The 20,890-nt window shown below is 33.6% G+C and overlaps 1 protein-coding gene across 1 annotated transcript in view; it reads left to right on the plus strand.

Annotated features, from left to right (window-relative positions):
* LOC117337736 (deleted in malignant brain tumors 1 protein-like) overlaps positions 1 to 20,890 on the plus strand; it is a 53,293-nt gene that overhangs the window by 18,501 nt on the left and 13,902 nt on the right. Inside the window, exons 23-25 of the mRNA XM_033898837.1 lie at positions 9,208 to 9,358; positions 12,539 to 12,711; positions 13,718 to 13,874. Coding sequence (XP_033754728.1) covers positions 9,208 to 9,358; positions 12,539 to 12,711; positions 13,718 to 13,874 — 481 coding nt within the window. The remainder of the gene's footprint in view (positions 1 to 9,207; positions 9,359 to 12,538; positions 12,712 to 13,717; positions 13,875 to 20,890) is intronic.

Here is a 20,890-nt window from a genome sequence, read left to right on the forward strand (position 1 = left end):
GTACAATGGGCTTAAAATTTAGCTGGGTGAAGGTTTATAAAAATTAATGCCATCTCCAAGACTGTAGCAGAAAGGTTCATCGATTTTCATTGTTGATGACAACAGAACTATTGCTGACATATTAACGCCGCAGTATTCATCACAGGATTCGAACATATGACCGTTCTATTAACAAAAGCTAAAATAAGAGTACCACCATCGGTACAAAGGTCGTCTCACGTTGTTTATCACTATACCTCACAATAAAATCAGGGGATGTGTTCAGCAACTGGAATCTATATTGCAATACACATGTTACCCCGTTGCTTATATACAAGAACACGACTGCGGTCTGGTTCTTTATTCAAGAGAAAAGCCTGGGGGGGAAACAATATAAATATAACAAGTGATTGTACGAAGTGAAAGTAGAATGTACATAGACGTAGTTTCGTACTTTAACTATTTCCTACTTACATATGTTTATTTATATATGAATCATTTTATAATCAACTATTAAATAATATTGCACTATTTGTCATGCTGATGTACATGATTATTACTATGGTATACAAATGACACCAGAGGCCTGAAAGGTTTCATTCGGATCATCCTTGGGTTGGCTATACCTGTATTTTGAAGAAAAAAACCCGAGGAGTTCCGGATGGAAAGGTTTGTCCTCCCCTGACGACAGCAAAGTGTAGAGTATGACACCCATGGTAGTGTTAGCATCGAGCTACTCGTGTATTCACATTCATTCGACCTTACACGCACCTGTTGAGTAAATGATACGATAGACAATATATGCAAATAAACATGCTGGCGGATACACCCTGTTACAATCATAAACTGATATTTTAACAAAAATAGGTTGCAATGTTTAAAGACAAAACAGACAAAATTTAAATAATGTTATGTATTGTACAAAGCATTGAAATATTAAGTTACACAACGAGTGGCTGACGTAAATCAATTTCTACCACAATACCCTGTGCTATTCCACTCTCAAGCCATTGTATAAATGGCCCGACTGTTGGATAAATGTATTTATTGTATACTTAGTAATAAATACAGGTTCTTTTGCATATGCATTATGGCGCCAAATCTCCCGATCCGTAATCCTTACCCATGCATTATTGATTCAGTAATGCACCCCAAACCCTGTATTGGCCCTCTTCGCGGAACACCTCTAAATTTTGCGTCTCATCAAACTATTCGGGTCTCTCGGGTTTTGACGTAGGTGCTGTGTTGTCAGCGAAATCAAAACAAACAACATGGCGTCGAGTAGACGAAGGAATGAGGACATGGGAGAGAAGATTTTAAATTCGCTTGCAGCACGAATTGCAGAGCTAGAATATCTCGCCGAGAAGGAACACATGGTAACCGAGGAAATTGATAACTTAAACTTTACAATAGGAGAAATTAGAAATCGTTATAAATTTGACAGATATGAACTTCATAAAGACTTAAAAAACTTCAATATTATATAGTGTTTATAATTCAATACATTAAAAATTTGAATCTGATTTTTCTTATCAAGTTATAATTGTTGTTTTGATTAATGTTCTGTGATTTATTACTAAGAATACAATAAATTGAATAAAACATACCTTTTTCCATATCGGACACAATATTGGCCCCGAGACCCCAATATTGGCCCTCGGGCCTTCGGCCCTTGGGCCAATATTGGGGTCTCGGGGCCAATATTGGGTCCGATATGGAAAAAGATATGTATTATTCTCTATGTTATATACTACTAGTGGTATGTGACCTTCCGGTCTTTTCATAGGTTAAGTATTCGAACTTTGACCCAAGCTGCAATTGTTATTGACGTCATCAATAGTTGAATGACGTCACAGGTGCACCTTATTTGCATACGTGAATTTATGCTTGGCCACGTTTCTCTTTGATTCAGACCGATATTATTGTGGTAGAAAGTTATTTTTTAAAAGTTAAAACGAAAGTTGAAGTTTTTAAAAAATATCTTATTCTTATGAAATAAATTCCATATCCAACAACCACTCGTTGTGTAACCTCTATTAACACAACGAGTGGCTGATGTATATCAAGTTACACAACGATAGATTCATGTTTAAAGGGTATGTTAGTTTTTTTAGGTTTCACAGCGATCGGTTGTTTGATTTGATGTAATACAAGGAGTGGCTGGTGCATATGAGGATATATTTAGTATATATGAAACTACAGAACGAGTGGTTGGTTTATATTAGGCTACACAACGAGTGGTTGGTTTATATTAGGCTACACAATGAGTTGATGTTGTGTATGAAGTTACTCAACGACTAGTTGATGTTTATGAGATTACACAACGAGTGCTTAGTGTATTTATAACCACCTCTAATACAGTTGAGTGTAGACTAAAGGTTACACAAAGTGCACTCCGAGTGCACTCCGTTTGGACTCTGAGTGCACTCCGTTTGGACTCCAGGTAAACTTGGAGTGCACTCCGAGTGCACTCCAAGTTTACCTGGAGTCCTATCTGGCCCCAATCCTACCTGGGTCCACATGTATCACATGTACCTGTAACCAAGTACACATATACATAATGTTTATAGATAGATGTATACTCATACATTTAGACTCCTTAAACATGTAACAATAAGATATGTGCTACTGTTTTATCTTTGTATATAAATCATCTTATTATTTTGTTGGTTCATTTTTCGTTGGTTAACTAACAGCATCTAATATAATTGATTTTTTCTATTAGTTAACCCTATATAAAATGAATAGATCTGGCGCTTCGTTGAAAAATGTATGATAGCATTCCTTTGATTTGAAGAGTTTTAACAAGCCACGTCAATTAGTAGAAAATTGGCAATAAACAAAAATGTATTTGGCAAGTTGTTTGTGGTCTCTCAAAATGTAGAGTTTGATTGTGTACTGGACATAACTTGTACTCGAAGTACTAAGGACTGTTTTTAAACGAACATTAATGTTCGGTTATTGCCATCAAGAACTGGACTGAGAAATATGACCATATTTGGTAGCCACATTCACCAATACGCCATCTACTGTCTGTTTCAATGAAATATGGCTGCCCCCATTGCCTTACGCTTCAAATAATTTACTTGCAAAAACATCTTCGTTTTATGTAGTAGTTTCACCGAAAATGTTGAAATGTATTCAGTAGATGTTTTCAAGATGCATAAGATTTGAGAAATGCATAACGCTAGCGAAATGTGAAGACTAAATGAACCTGAACTTTACGAATAACTCCAGGTCAATATATTTATGTAAACAAATATTGCGCAGGCGCATTCGTCTCCGGATGTTTAGAAAGTTTTGCTCTTCCGTGTTCATTCCAAAACGGCTGACATTATAGCATCGGTCTGCAAATATGTCCGCGATTTACTTAAATGTGTATTATATATATTCTAGAATGTTACATCATTATCAACTAGATGAATATTTCTATAATTTAGAGAAAGAAATATATCAATAACGGCATACGAGACGATACACTGCGTACAGTACATGTTTGCGAGAAAGGTAGATACTAGGTGGCATTTGTGGTCAGGGTGACTGGTCATAGCGTTAACATTGTCATCGATTTCCATATTCCATTTTCCTTTGACGAAAACGACCAATAAATCAAATGCAAATGATAATATCTTGTTTGCCATGTGCACGGGATTGGTTGTTGTAGGCGATACTTGGAACGTATTTACTGTTGTAAGGGAGGTAACTGCAAGATTACGGAAATCAAACGTTAAACCAATTTGATTGGTCGATTCTTCCATGACTTTGGCAGGGGGTTTACAATCGAAGTGACAGATAACTACGGCAATATATTCAGATGATATCAACAATAACACTTTTAGATACGTGTGGTCGGCAGTTGTCATGTTTAAAATGAACAATTATATAGCTTGTTTTTATTTCGGCAAAGTCGAGAATATTTACTGAAACGGACCACAGGTGAAGCAGACTTGGAAATACCGAAACGAAGAAAAATGGGGCTCAATTATAATATAAATTGGCATTATTTTCAGAGAATTGACCCACATATATGTTTTTCAATGCCTAATTGTATCATATGTAAAATATTAGAAGTTTACGAATTTTAAATTAATTTTTCATTTGCGAATCGCGGCCCGATTAACGTTAGAGTTGAATTACCGAAATGGCCGATAGTGGACCCAAATCGATATTTTTACGAGAGAATGGACCCAATATAGGATCTATTAATCTTTGGTGTGTGTATAGAGACCATATGCATTTTTTCCTTTACCTGGAAGTATTTTGAAAGAATTTGCAAAATACCGAATTCACGATCAAATTTTCGATTGTGACGAACTACTGAGACGGTGTTAAGTTCATGTTAAGTCAATCTGATTGAAATCAGCTGTTACATATGTACACATGGCTACGTTTACTATGCAATACGCCTACGTATTTTTTTTCAAAGACGGAAAACGGAAATCCGGATTATCTCAAAACAAATGCAAAAAGACTTGTGATATTCACTTAATTTAACATTCAGCCATTAATTGTTATTTGTAGTTTTATAACTTCTGAAATAGTGTGATCGATTCTCTATATATTAATATTGCTGTGGAACTTGTGTTATTTTTCAAACAAATTCTTTTTGATAATTTTTTAATTTAGAACGTTCATCAAGTCATGTTCAAGACTTGAAATTCTCGCTACACCATACTTCAAACACAGTAATCAATGAATTGATAAATTGAAAATTGAAGTCAAGCAAATGAGTTGTTAATATTTACCTAAATAATTTTTCAATATACAACACATGTTCAGATGACTATTTGTGCCATGCTGTTACAAGATTTCAGTTATAATTCTAAAATTGAATTAGTATGTAAATATATGTTATCCTGTCAATATCCACAAAGCGAGTGTAGTTTACTGTACTCAAAGTCATGCAAGTAGATAGCGGTACATATACGTACTGCTTACATCTAGTGCTTACTTGTGTGAATAAATCAATAACAAAATGGTTCATATATTTCTATATATGACTTCACAAATTATGTGGTGTCTGAAGATCTGAATGAAGTGAATAAACGATGTATTACATTATTTTTATGAAATATTCAAGTCATAGATCATTCTCTTAAAAATATTGATTTCAAGTCCATTTTGGTAATTTTACTATGACGGCAATCAGGCCTAGAATGGCGAATAAGCCCCTAATATTTTACATATGATTAATTTTGACATTGGAGAACATAAAATTGTGTCCATTCTCTAAGCACTGGTAGAATGTACAGAATAGAGCTTCATAAATATATTCTCAAAATTACTAATTACCCCGGTAAATATAACAATTTACATAAACCTCCCATGACTGATGGTGAACTTAAACTTGCAAATCTCCTGTGTCATTCCAATTTTGATATGTGTAAATATATACACGTACTGTATATATATATATATATAGTTATAGATATGGAATGCTTCACAATTTGCATACAGTTATGGAATCTTATAACACCGCCAAAAATGTTCTCACCACATATAGGTGTGATTTGTGCAATTACATTGCTGAATTGTGTGGTTCAGTATGATTGGATGATCAACATTGGAAAAGGACAATAAATAGGGAATGTGTCGTCCCATCGAATGGACTGTAATCTTTGTGATCAGGTTTGAAGTTGAAAATGAATCTTGAAGTTTTCTTTTCCTGTTTGCTGAATTATTCGATGAAGATAGTCTTTATCTGGTTGTTATTCTTTATCACATTGTTTACCATCCTGTAATTATACCAGAAGTTTATCTTCTCATATACAGATTTATTAACATCAAATGATTCCTGAACAAAAGGAGTCAAGTTTTTTGTTTTGAAGTACCATAAATGCTTGAGTACAGTTTCAATAGGATACATTCCTAATTCGGGCCTTGATTAGCAGCTCTGGTTTTGGTTTTCAGTAATTCTTTATGTGTGTTTCATCATATTAAGTTGAAATACAACTATGTATGCCAAACTAACGATGGAACTAGCCTAAATTTAGTTCATATTAGAAGTTGGCATCAATAAGGTCACAGAGTCCTGGCTGTATTATAACTGATGATGCCTTCCCGAAAGAAAGAAGACATATTTTATTTTCATCGATCCAAGATAGATCAACAAACTTCCAATTTCAATTAGGACCTTACAGAAACATGCATGTGTACAATCAAATCAGAACAGCTGCAAACATTTCAAATTATTTGCAATTAATTCCTAAACCGATATCAGTAAATTTATCAACTTAAAACTAAGAAGATTACTGATTTTGCATTAAACAATAATGTTCGTTTACAGTACTTCCAGTACTTTGATTAATATATTTCAAATACTTTTCTTCCAACAGTTTAGATTTATCTTAACATACAACAAAAAAGAAAGTTTTTTTATCACCTTGATAGCATATTCCGGATCTAATATCTAATTTTGATTTACAGTTTAACATCAGACTTACATTTCTATTTGGTAAACCAACTTTTTTTGTTATGCCTGCCTCATTAAATCCAGGTCATACATGGAATTCTTTTAACAGTTATCTATTTGGTAAACCAACTTTTTTTGTTATGCCTGCCTCATTAAATCCAGGTCATACATGGAATTCTTTTAACAGTTATATCAGATACATCCCCCCCCCCCCCCCCCCCCCCCCACCCCCCACCCCCACCCCCACCCCAACTTCCAGGTCAGGTACACTGACCCCAATAATGACCCCTTCCTTCAAGTTTACCTCATAAGGTGTGAAGATCTGGACAGGTGTACACACAGTCATCTAACTAGATAAAGACCCCCTTAATTGTTAGATGGAAACTGGTCATCACACCTTACCTTTACCTAGCCCGAGTTTCCTCTGGCATTGACACCATGTCTGGTATGGTGTCAGGGCTAGAGGAAACTCAGGCTGACCTATACCAAGGTCATATAGAATATAGGTACAGACTTGTGACGGTCGATATCTGACACTTTTGAAATTATATGATTGTCCATTCCTATTACAGTATTATAATATTAAAACAGTTATAAGTCATTAATATAAAAAAAATATTTGAAAAAAAAAATTTCAAACTGGTACTATTACTTAATTTTCATGTTTGAGTTAAGTAAATACTTATCAAACATTCCATACACCAACTGCAGCGGGCCTAATGCATTTTTTTTTTTAAAGTTTGAACATTTAACTTTATGATTTTATAATTGGCTTGAACAACCATTGAACATTTATGACCTGTATCTGTTACATAAAATATATGAGTGACACATACTATGATAGATATTGATTGAATGGGAATAGAAAACGATGTAGTTCCAACAGGTCAGTTTTACAGGTAAATGGTACATAGGTTGCTGTGTCCAACTGCCCTGAGGCAAATTTTACCTCAGGCTCTATAATCTTATTTCCTGGATGAGAACAATGTGTACTAATTACAGGTATAAGGCTATAGGTTGGTTTTGGGAAATGGTGAATTTACATTCATTATACCATTTTGAATTACACTGAAATTATTTTTTTTTTATTTTAATCTCTTTCTTTACAATTAATTTGTTAAAGCAATGTCTTTATATTTTTGAATATAACAAGATAAGAACTGCATCATTTCTTAATTTGATTTGCATTGATTATTTTAAACTTATATCATTCAACATTGTACCTCTACATACCGGACACCTGCATAAACCAGCCAATACGTTTGGTCTCAATGACTTACGGTTTAGACAGGTTACAATGTAATAAGAAACAGCTTATTTTTACTTTCTAATTTCAGTATAGAATATGACTTCATTTCAATAGAGTTTGTTTTCTTAAACCTGTTAACCAATTTGTTAATGTTTTACAACTTATCTTGACATTTCCACCTTAATTACACTGGTATTTCGTTTATACATGTAAACAGATAATCTTACTGTTCTGTTAATTGGCCTGAGGTTATAACACTGAGACCCTGCTTTGCACAGCTTCATCATTTGAAGCCATACAGTGACAGTATTGACACAGGTGTTTCTGTGAACCCAAGACAGTACCTGTAGCTGGCTCCTAAAACTCACCTGGCACAGTATCAGGGGTGTCAGGCCAGAGTCAGTCATGCATGGCCAATAATAAAAGTAATTAAACAGATACTGTCATTTATTATGGGTAGTCCAGAACTACATACTTGTGTGTACGTTATGTCAGAATATTAATTTAACCAGGTAATGCTCGTAAATATGTACAGTTGTTAATGTATATTTTTCTAAATATATAACCTATATAAACTAAAATGATTGTTTATTTTATAATCTAACTTGCCTGAATTGAGTACATATATGTAGAGATTGTCTTATATAAAAAATACATAATTCATTAAATACTGTAAACTTTCAATATTTTGAATAATCAATAACATTATATAGATAGATTATCTGAACTTCGTTTACAGTCATGATATATGTACAGTAATAAATATTCTAATTGAAATAATTTCCAATTCCTTAATAAAATGAAATACAATTTACTTACATCTTAATGAAATATGAAATAATAAGCAATTAACTTTCATAGAAACCTGATTATAGCATAAATTGTTTAACTGTCTTTTATGGATCTTAATAAATATAAATTTAACATGTAGACATTATTACCATGTATTAACAATAAAAGAAATATTCCTAATAGACTAAACAAATGTTAATAGTAATATTAAAAGAACAAAAGTAATTTGTAAATACATATTTATTTATATGTAATTATATTAAAAGCATCAAAGTATTAATATATATATATGATATAGTCTGATTATAGAACTGGGGTAGGCATGGTGTCTTATAGGACTCCAGGTAGACTCGGAGTCCACTTGGAGTGCACTCCAAATTTACCTGGAGTCCAAACGCAGTGCACTCCCAGTCCAAATGGAGTGCACTCGGAGTGCACTTGGGTGTAACCTTTAGTCTACACTCAACTGTACACATGTACGAGTGTAACATTGTTTATCAAAACATCTGATGCTGTGACGTTTGAAAGATACTTTTCTGTATTAGGGCTCGAGAACGAAAAGATTCTCTTCATGTTTTTTTTTTTAAATTGATTAAGCACATTCAACTATAACATAAAATCTATATTTTGAACAGAGTAAACTATTATACATATATAAATATATATATACCTATGTCATTTTAAATATTGAGATTAATGAAGATACATATACTTGATAAAAAGCTTTTAAATCTTGAAACAAATGCTGATCATGTTTGCATTTACAATTCCACAGATGTCGATGAGCATGCCGTCCGATTGGTGGGAGGGTTTTCCAACAGCTCTGGTCGCGTGGAGGTGTTCTACGCCGGAGAGTGGGGAGCCGTATGTGACAATTCCTGGGACAACAATGACGCTCAAGTTGTCTGTCGAATGCTTGGGTACAGGTATGGAAGACAATAATTTATATCAAAGATTTTACATTTTAAAGTAGATAGACTGACTTTACAACTATTTCCACTTAATAATTCCTCAGTACCAAGAAACTCCTTTTATTACATTTTTACCAGTGAAATATCAAAAATTATTCATTCTATAAAAGTGATATTTTTTGAAAAATATCACTTTTGCTGATTTGACCAATCAAATTAATGATTAGAAAATACCAAAATAATTGACCAATCAGAAAGCCCGACATATATGTCAGCACCTGGACAAGGGGAACTACTTTTTTTGTATGCAAACTTTCGCTGTAGGCCTAGTTAGTATACGGGGTAGGTTTTTCGTTGATAAAAAATGTAATAAACAGAATATCTAACAGTGTCTTCAGCAATACCAAATATATTTCACTCGTGGGGCTAACATTTTGATATTTTTCACGAGTGCTGCGTAGATATCCTCTATTTATTAAGTAGCTTACATTAATTAAGTGTAACCCTGGTAAATACAAGCCGCAATATACCACTCGGCTAGAGAGATCTTCTCTTTAGCTCGATCGGTTGAGCGTAAGACTAGTAAGCCAGAGGTCACGGGTTCGATCCCTAGCGGAGGCAGTGAATTAAATATAATTAATCATGCGCTCTGTTACATTGGCGCCCACGTAGGGACTCGGGAATGATACTCATCGCTGCTTGCGAAAGCATCGCTGTTACCCCTGGAAACTCGAGGACGAGTTCTTTCCTGGAGGGGGAGTATGTAACCCTGGTAAATACTAGCCGCAATATACCGCTCGGCTAGAGAGATTTCTCCAAACTACCTGCCTAGCCGTATACGATACAAGTTGAAACCGCGAAAGTGTTCATGTCAAAATAAGCCTAAATAACAAATCTGTTCGACAATTTCCAAATCGACCAATCGAAAGCCTCTCCACGGTTGACATATCACGTCAACAAAGACAAATCGAAGTTGTGCTAAAGCACAATATGCACATGCATTTGTTCGTACATTGTATGGCATTTTATACAACATGTAAAATACCACGCAAAGCTTGAATGAACATAATTTAAATCTTATCTAAGGAGAGATGTCAAGTTGGGCATCAGCAATTAACATAATATATTTTAGGAGACTTTAAGGTCTACTGCAGACGGTATGCAATTAAAAACATCAGATTTTTTTGGGCTTACAAAAAATTTAGGAGTCAAAAGTCACCAGATGAAAATTTAACAATCGCTTATAGCTTGGCATTAATGGTAATCACACTATGGGGGTGGCTGATCTCTTCGGGCAACATTGGGAGGTTAGCAGGGCTAGCAATGAGATTATACACAAGTAGTGATTTTCTGTTTCTACTAAGAGACCCCTAATATGACTTAGCGTTGCAGCCTTTGAACTTTGACCCGAGTCTCCTGAAATTTCTATGAACAAAAAAGAAAATCTGATGTTTTACGATCTGACTATAAATTATAAAATATTATATACATTTCACCGAATGGCCGCAGAATGGTCGAACTTGCCATGTCATTATAACCGAAATATTACCATGTCAATACACCGGTAATATCATTTTTCCTGTCAATTTATCAGTAATATAACCCTGTCAGTATACCGTTGATGGCACCCTGTCAATATATCGGTAAAATCACCCTGTCAATTTACCAGTATTATCACCCTGTCAATATACCAGTATTATCACACTGTCAATTTACCAGTATTATCACCCTGTCAATATACCAGTATTATCGACCTGTCAATATACCAGTATTATCACCCTGTCAATATACCAGTATTATCACTCTGTCAATATACCAGTATTATCACACTGTCAATATACCAGTATTATCACACTGTCAATATACCAGTATTATCACTCTGTCAATATACCAGTAATATCACACTGTCAATATACCAGTATTATCACCATGTCAATATACCAGTATTATCACTCTGTCAATATACCAGTAATATCACACTGTCAATATACCAGTATTATCACCCTGTCAATATACCAGTATTATCACTCTGTCAATATACCAGTATTATCACCCTGTCAATATACCAGTATTATCACTCTGTCAATATACCAGTATTATCACCCTGTCAATATACCAGTATTATCACACTGCCAATATACCAGTATTATCACACTGTCAATATACCAGTATAATCACTCTGTCAATATACCAGTATTATCACTCTGTCAATATACCAGTATCATCACCCTGTCAATATACCAGTATTATCACCCTGTCAATATACCAGTATTATCACCGTCAATATACCAGTATTATCACCCTGTCAATATACCAGTAATATCACACTGTCAATATACCAGTATTATCACTCTGTCAATATACCAGTATTATCACCCGGTCTATATACCAGTATTATCAACCTGTCTATATACCAGTATTATCAACCTGTCAATATACCAGTATAATCACACTGTCAATATACCAGTATTATCACACTGTCAATTTACCAGTATTATCAACCTGTCAAAATACCAGTATAATCACACTGTCAATATACCAGTATTATCATACTGTCAATTTATCAGTATCATCACCCTGTCAATATACCAGTATTATCACTCTGTCAATATACCAGTATTATCACTCTGTCAATATACCAGTATTATCACCGTCAATATACCAGTATTATCACACTGTCAATTTACCAGTATCATCACCCTGTCAATATACCAGTATAATCACACTGTCAATATACCAGTATTATCACCGTCAATATACCAGTATTATCACACTGTCAATATACCAGTATTATCACTCTGTCAATATACCAGTAATATCACCCTGTCAATATACCAGTTTTATCACCCTGTCAATATAACAGTATTATCACTCTGTCAATATACCAGTATTATCACCCTGTCAATATACCAGTATTATCACCATGTCAATATACCAGTATTTTCACACTGTCAATATACCAGTAATATCACCCTGTCAATATACCAGTATTAACACACTGTCAATATACCAGTATTTTAACACTATCAATATACCAGTATTATCACTCTGTCAATATACCAGTATTATCACACTGTCAATATACCGTTATAATTACAATGTCAATATACCGTTATAATTACCATGTCAATATACAAGTAATTACCAGTTTTACAAACTGTTAAAAATACCCATTTATGTTTAATGCGTCTATAGACGAGGATCTGCTTACGGCTTTGGCGTCTTCGGTAAAGGAACTGGAATGACGTGGATGAGAGATGTCAGGTGTTCTGGATCAGAATCAGAACTGTTCCATTGTTCCTTCGATGGATGGGGGTCTACATGTTCCCATGACTACGATGTCGGGGTCGTCTGCTTCAATGACTCCGGTACGGACGCCTTATGTTCATGTTTTTTTGTTTTTGTTTTTGTTTTTTGCAGCTGAAGCTGTCATCTCCAATCATTTGAAATTTACTATAATTGTCATACCCCCTTATCATTTTAAATTAACTATAATTGTCATACCCCCTTATCATTTTAAATTAACTATAATTGTCATACCCCTTTATCATTTTAAATTAACTATAATTGTCATACCCCCTTATCATTTTAAATTAACTATAATTGTCATACCCCCTTATCATTCTAAATTAACTATAATTGTCATACCCCTTTATCATTTTGAATTAACTATAATTGTCATACCCCCTTATCATTTTAAATTAACTATAATTGTCATACCCCTTTATCATTTTAAATTAACTATAATTGTCATACCCCCTTATCATTTTAAATTAACTATAATTGTCATACCCCCTCATCATTTTAAATTAACTATAATTGTCATACCCCCTTATCATTTTAAATTAGCTATAATTGTCATACCCCCTCATCATTTTAAATTAACTATAATTGTCATACCCCCTTATCATTTTAAATTAGCTATAATTGTCATACCCCCTCATCATTTTAAATTAGCTATAATTGTCATACCCCCTCATCATTTTAAATTAGCTATAATTGTCATACCCCCTCATCATTTTAAATTAACTATAATTGTCATACCCCCTTATCATTTGAAATTTACTATAATTGTAATAACCCCTCATCATCTTGAATTAATTATTATTGCCCTACCCCCTCACCCTACAACTGTTATCCTCGATGTTCAAGGGATTACAATCATATTAGATCGCCTGAAGAAGTGGTCGTAACTCCTGGAGTATCTAGGATGAGAGCTTGCTGTCTTTGTAAATACTGCAGAAGTCACATTTTTTGAAGTCCATAAAGAGAAGTACATTTTTATTATTATTTTTTATCTTGATGCAAACTATGCTGTACAACTATACTGAATCTTAAAACTGGATAAACGGTTACCGGTGTTGCTTTACGCAGATATTTCAGAGGTGAAGTTCCGCTTGGTGGAAGCTGATGGGTATAATAAAAGCTCTGGATGGATAGAGGTGTTCTACGGAGGTTATTGGGGATACGTAGGATCAAATAATTGGCACGTGAATGACGCCCATGTCGCGTGCAGGATGTTCGGATATAGGTATGTTGAATAATAAACGTCTTCTCTCCACTTCTCGTGAATAAGATAATATCAAATCTATACTCTTCCTCACAGCTCTTGGAAAATTTGTAGGAGTTCATAATCTGAGTTGTATGTTGTCTATGGACGCCTCCGAGCTGTCACATGTTCTATTCAAACACATTTGACTTTTGAAATTACAGACCCGTGTACGTTCGCAGTTCCGATTTAAGCGTAGCGTTTCCGTAGCACTTCCGTAGCATTACCGTATCACTTCCGTACCATTTCCGTATCACTACCGTAGCATTACCGTACCATTTCCGTAGCACTTCCGTAGCATTACCGTACCATTTCCGTAGCATTTCCGTAGCGTTTGCGTCCACTTACCGTAGCATTACCGTAGCATTTGCGTTTACCTATTTTCACTCGCTGACCGTCTCATAACCGTTCGGTAGAAAATTTTGCGGAGTGTATTTTTTATCGAAACGAAATTTAGTTAAATATACTTACCGAACGTCACTAAAGCATAGTAGCGACTGCAAATAATTTAATAAGGAGGTGAGAATTAAATATATATGGTTATAAATCTTTCTGTATCTTTGTTTAGAAAAAATAACACTCTCACAAAAAACAAGTCAAGTCACATGGTCCATCGATCTTAGTGTGATAAAAAAAATAAACAATATTTCCTTTACTGTGCTATAGTCAAACCTTTAAAACAGTTCCATGTAATATGCACTGGTCAGGCTACATGTATAGGGTACAAATGGTCCAGACAGTATCACACAGGTAAACTAGGGTAGTTAGACTTAATTGTCAGCGATGATACAAACAACACAGCATGTTGTACACTGGTCAACTAAAGGTACGGTATTCTGTGGACCAAGTGATACTAGGTGTGAAAGGTAGAACAATAAGAGATAATTATGACCTACAGGTAAGGCTATAGACTGCTTCATAAAACTTGGCTTCCAACATTAATGAGAATGTCATCGTGATCTACGGAGTTATTCATTATTTATTTCAATTTTAAAACCCAAAGGTCTAATCACAAAATTGATAACACATGATAAAATCAGAGACCGTATAAAAATGTTATATATATTTCTCTCGGTAAAACTACGACAGGAAATTCAAATCTATATCTTCGGATCATATGTGATATATATGTATGTATCTGATAAAGTATAACAAGAGTAAATTAATTACAAAGTAAGAGCAAATACGGTATATAAAGTGCATACACATGTGAAATAGAACTGATGTCCTAAATAGAAATCATCCAGATAATCAAGTTAGTCTTGTTATGAACAGTAAAAAAGACACTTAATTCTGAAAACAAATCTTCGTCCGACATAAATCCCTCAAGTGAGACGTTAAAAAACTGTCAGGAATATGACAAACGTAGTTTAAATCAATTAGGACTCTTTTAAGAACATTATAATTTCTTACAATAATCCAGAATTTACAGGGATAAAGCAGGGTTGAGCTACTCGACCTAGTCAAAAAAAGATGTGGAACTAAAAAGTTAAATTATCCTGTACAAGTTCGATCAAGCAGGCTATGTAAAGATTTGAATAAAAATATATGTATTAATGCCTACATACCAGACTAGGTAAGTTGAATTGTGTACAAAACATGTAATATAGACTATGATCGTTTAATTTTGATTTAAAACACGTAAAAGATGTAAAAGAGAGGGTGAATCATTTGAATCGCGTAGTTTAAGGACTGATATTATACAGATATTTTTTGTATCATCACACTAACATCATCGTCAAAGTTGGAATAGCAAAAACTTTTCTTCGTGGCAACGTTGCTTTACTTTATTAAGAAACACATCCGCTGCTAGTTTGATAGAATTTTATAATTATTGGTATGCACACAAAATATTTGCTTTGGTGTCTTTTCTAAAATTGTTATTTTGTAAAAAAAAAAAACAACACACACACCCTCACACATATACACAGATTTAAATAACAGTCATACAAGACACTTGTTAATACTTCTATTATAAAAAGCATACATTTGTAATTTAAACTCTTGAGATGGTGATGGTTTCATGATATATGTAAACTTAATAAATTTCGATTTTTACTGTGAATATTTTTGATTTGTTATAAGTAGCCTCTATAAATTCATTTGAATCATTATTGTATAAGTCATATTCAACTTAACTTTTTTATATTTTCTTTCATGAAAGTAAGAACAGGCTACTGCTATAGTTTAAACTCACTCAGGTGTAAAATTTGACATGTTGGCCAGTGAAATATAATGAATTATTTTAAAATTTAGTTAAAAATATATATAAGATTTTATTCCTAGATCTGTATTTCTATATAACACATTTGCCCTTTGGCACCAACTCTGTTTACCTGTTGACGTAGTTGATCTAAGATTAATGGTGCATGTTGTACATGGTTATCTAATATTGTCTTAGGCTATATGACAGCCGTCTTCCGTATTATCATGTACACTCATACCTAGGACTTAGTACTATAAAAGATTAGATGTAATTACTATATGAGACAGTCGGTTTCCAGGGAGCCATTCCTGGACATTAAGTCCTGGGCTGGGCTTTTGCCCAGGACAGGCCAGTACCGATACATGTACAGATGGATACCTATGTATGTTATATGTATGTAAGATACACGTGTAACTTAATTAAAAACACCATCAAAGTAAGAAGAGTCATTTCATTATACTGATGCCGCGACCTCGGAGCGAAGCTGGACGGAAAGCGGACACAACATGAAGTTTCCACTACACGATCAACGCCACTTAAAAGATCAACGCCATTTATACTATCACCTAAATATGTCTACTGTTAACAAGATGCAGGTACGTTGATTTGACTTCTGACTATCTTCGTAAACATTTGCCGTTTATAGCTATACAATTTGTTTAACATCACTTTAGGTTAGTTATACCTTAGTAATTATGTTTCATTTTTGAATTGAACTAAAACAAACATTTTTCTTACCATAATTATTATTTTTGATGAATTATCTAAATTGCACTGTTTTCATATCATTACCAGAAAATTCCTATATACTTTAATATGAATTGTTTTTACATTTTACATATATATATAAATTTTACATCTTTACACATTGATCCTATGATGAGTTTCGCCCACGTGATTTAACACGGGGATTATAAAGTAAAAGAAACATCATCATATTGTCGGAGTTCAGAGATAGTGATGCGGTTTTACGCACACATAATATGTACATGGTATGATAAATCTACTGTTCTCCTTTGACAACATACTACACATACACGTGCATTATCAGATCAGAAACATTCGGTTTCAATGTATTCCGACCAGAACATCATTTGTAAATGTATTACTACGGATTTTGGAATGCCTCTTGAATTTATGCCGAAAATTATATGTTTCGATAGTATCTGAATGTACACATATTACACAAAAACATAACTAGGAATTTTTCTGGTAAATTTCATTTTTTCATATCTTCATTTTTTTGAAACAGTTAGCAAATTATGTATTTCATGAAAGTTAGTATTCAATAAATCAAAGTAATTGCTTAAGATTTTAGTGTTACTTGTTGCTATCTTATTTTTTCTGATAATTCAATACATTTATTTTTTTAGCCTCAGCCTAATTGGAGAGCGAGGTATATTAAGCTTGAATAAGTAGGCGGTATTACGCCCTCAAGCTATTTTTTTCTCATTATCAGTAAATAGCGACATGTAGTGCTAAAATGTATATATAGTCTAGTCAATTTGGAAATTACAATGTATAGTTTCCTTATTTAAAACACCACATTTTTTTTTAAACCTATTACCTATGTAACTCACAATTGAGTTAGTATTTGTTTGTTTTTTTGATAATGTTTTACACCGCATTTTATATGCGTAATTGAAATTCAAAGCATTACTACAATATCTCTAGTTTTAATGTACGGCAAATGTTTACTAAGATTAGAAGGAAGTTTAAATCTGCAAAACCTGTAAATTGTGACACCAGTTCCTTCACCAGCGGCAGTACCATTGATACCACCATCGTATCAGCCAACGCCAATGTATCCACGACTTCAATCCATAATGCCACCTCCGGTTATTGAAGAGGATTAATACATTCATTCTTCAACGTTTTATTGAATTGTTTGTGTGCTGTTTTTCCATACAGAAGTTCCAACATTTTCGTCATATCGTCCTCAACATATAAGAGGCTTTGAATTCATTTTTAATATCTTCAACTGAAGAGACACTATTTAACATATATTACAACAATTTCATTTCTTCATATATACCGAAGAGACGTCTTCACCAATATCTACAATGGAGAGTTCAGCCTAACGTGATTCCACCACGAGGTTAAATTTGTAATTTGAACTTTCCATATTATGTCAGAGTCAGAGATAGTGACGTGATAATACACGCACAGATATCTAAAATATAATCTACTGCACTCAAACGACATAACAACGCACCATACTTCAACGGATAAGGAAATACCTGATGCAGTTCAAATGCCAGGGAAAAATAAGTATATATTTTCCTTGTCCGAAGAAGAAATATCTACATTTACACATCCACTAACACTTAACAAGATTATTCGACGGATTTGGAATACTCGATGCAGTACAATTGCCGAGGAAAAAGGATATACCACTTCCACTTCCAAAGAGGAACATCTTTACATTACATGGAACTTTCTGACATTTTTTTTTTACATCTTCTCAGCCTAATTGATGTGCGAGAATTCACAGTTGGATTTACAGATGGTTGTACATCGTATCCACGCCATTTCATTTTAACATTCATTTTAATAACAGTGCATAAACATTTCTTTAATTACGTTGGACATTAATACTGGAATTACAACAAGTGAACTGTGTGAAGAAAATATTGAGTGAATTTAATTCTTATCTTTTGTTTATATATTTTAATGCATTTCAAGTACATATGTTATAATGTATTTATACACATTTAAAGTTTTTGTACACATATAAAGTACAAACTAAATGTTATTTGATTAATATATTTGATATTACTATCAGTAATATATATGTTGCTATGTTATTTCATTATAAGCTTTATTGCTTTATGATTTTTGTTACGTACTACGTAATGTAATCATGTAACTTCATGATTAGTATTCCATTCATTATTTGTATCTGTATGACTTCATTTCTTATTCTAATGTAAGCAATGTATAATGAATGTCATTTCCTTCAATACTATACCGTCATAATATTTAGTATACGTATCTAGCCTTCACCACCAAATTTCTTTCGTTATTTTAATTTTTTTTTTTTTTACATAATCTAAACATGTTATATTTCTCTTACTTTTCAATAATTTATGACAAAGGGACGTTATCAACATAATTAATTATTTTAGAATCTACTTATATGATGTCGAAATTATATCTAATTTGAAATCATTTTTGACAAAGGGACGAATGAAATATAATGAATTATTTTAAAATTTAGTTAAAAATATATATAAGATTTTATTCCTAGATCTGTATTTCTATATAACACATTTGCCCTTTGGCACCAACTCTGTTTACCTGTTGACGTAGTTGATCTAAGATTAATGGTGCATGTTGTACATGGTTATCTAATATTGTCTTAGGCTATATGACAGCCGTCTTCCGTATTATCATGTACACTCATACCTAGGACTTAGTACTATAAAAGATTAGATGTAATTACTATATGAGACAGTCGGTTTCCAGGGAGCCATTCCTGGACATTAAGTCCTGGGCTGGGCTTTTGCCCAGGACAGGCCAGTACCGATACATGTACAGATGGATACCTATGTATGTTATATGTATGTAAGATACACGTGTAACTTAATTAAAAACACCATCAAAGTAAGAAGAGTCATTTCATTATACCAGGTAATACAGGTAAATTTCTGTATGTTGGCTAAGTGAGAATAAGCCATAATTGGACCCCGGGGGGTTAATTGGGGACAGGTCACCTGGCCAGGTATACCACGTGCCAGACATAAAAGAGCTAGACTGATCGGCATCTTACAGGTTAAGTGTGATAGGATGCATGTCCTCAAGGCTGTGGGGTTGCATATTGCGCCAGTTGGCCATTTGCAACAGGCCTTTCATAGATGTTTGACTTCAATGTAATGTACATGTGATCTGGACATGTACATGTCTCAAGATCTGTCGACAGAACATACAATGTATAATATCATATAGATGACTTGTACTGTAAAAAGCCTTTCAAGTTGAGAATAACAATGTAAAAGAAACTTTAGTAAATTAACATTCAATTAAAATTTAAAATATTAATATTTTGTCTGACAAAATATTTACATGAAGTATATGTACACCTGAGTCAGCCATTATTAGGCCTCTGACACAAACTGATGTATTGTAATAGAAGCATGTAAATGATTAAAATGATCGCAAACAGCATCAAAATTAATTTCAAAAGTAGATTCTTCACTCTACACTGTTGAAGTCTTTATATATTGAATCAAAGTATTACCGGGTTATGTCCTTTGTGATAATAAGTTTTAAAAAAAACTATTGTGCACTAATTATACGTTTACTTCAGTACCTTAAATCTCGTGCACTCCTCACTTCTCCTAGGGTGCAAAGGTTAACTGATTGTCACTCAACTGTAGTTGTAGTCCATTAATAAAAATTTTCAGAGTGTTATCCATTATCACGTAAACATACAGAGTCTGCTCCATTGCAGACGTGTGATATCAGAGACATATATACATTTTTGTATGTCGCTGGTGATATACACATATCTGATTGCACATGTACATTGTATAGTCTTAAGTATATAATTATTGATGTTTTGTTTTTAGTTTTTATCCCTCCCCATGCAGCCAGAATTTCCTCTGATCCGACATCAGACTTTTAAACAAATCGTCAATGCTTACACACCATTAATATTACCAGTGATTGTTATATATAGACTTGCCAGGCATGTACATGTACTTGACTTAATTATCCCCCTTACTTGTTGCCATGGGTACTAATCCCCCCCCCCCCCCCCCCTCCCCACCACCATCAACTTCACCTGATG

The sequence above is a fragment of the Pecten maximus genome, chromosome 11 (genome assembly GCF_902652985.1).
Source record: "Pecten maximus chromosome 11, xPecMax1.1, whole genome shotgun sequence".
Lineage (NCBI taxonomy): Eukaryota > Metazoa > Mollusca > Bivalvia > Pectinida > Pectinidae > Pecten > Pecten maximus.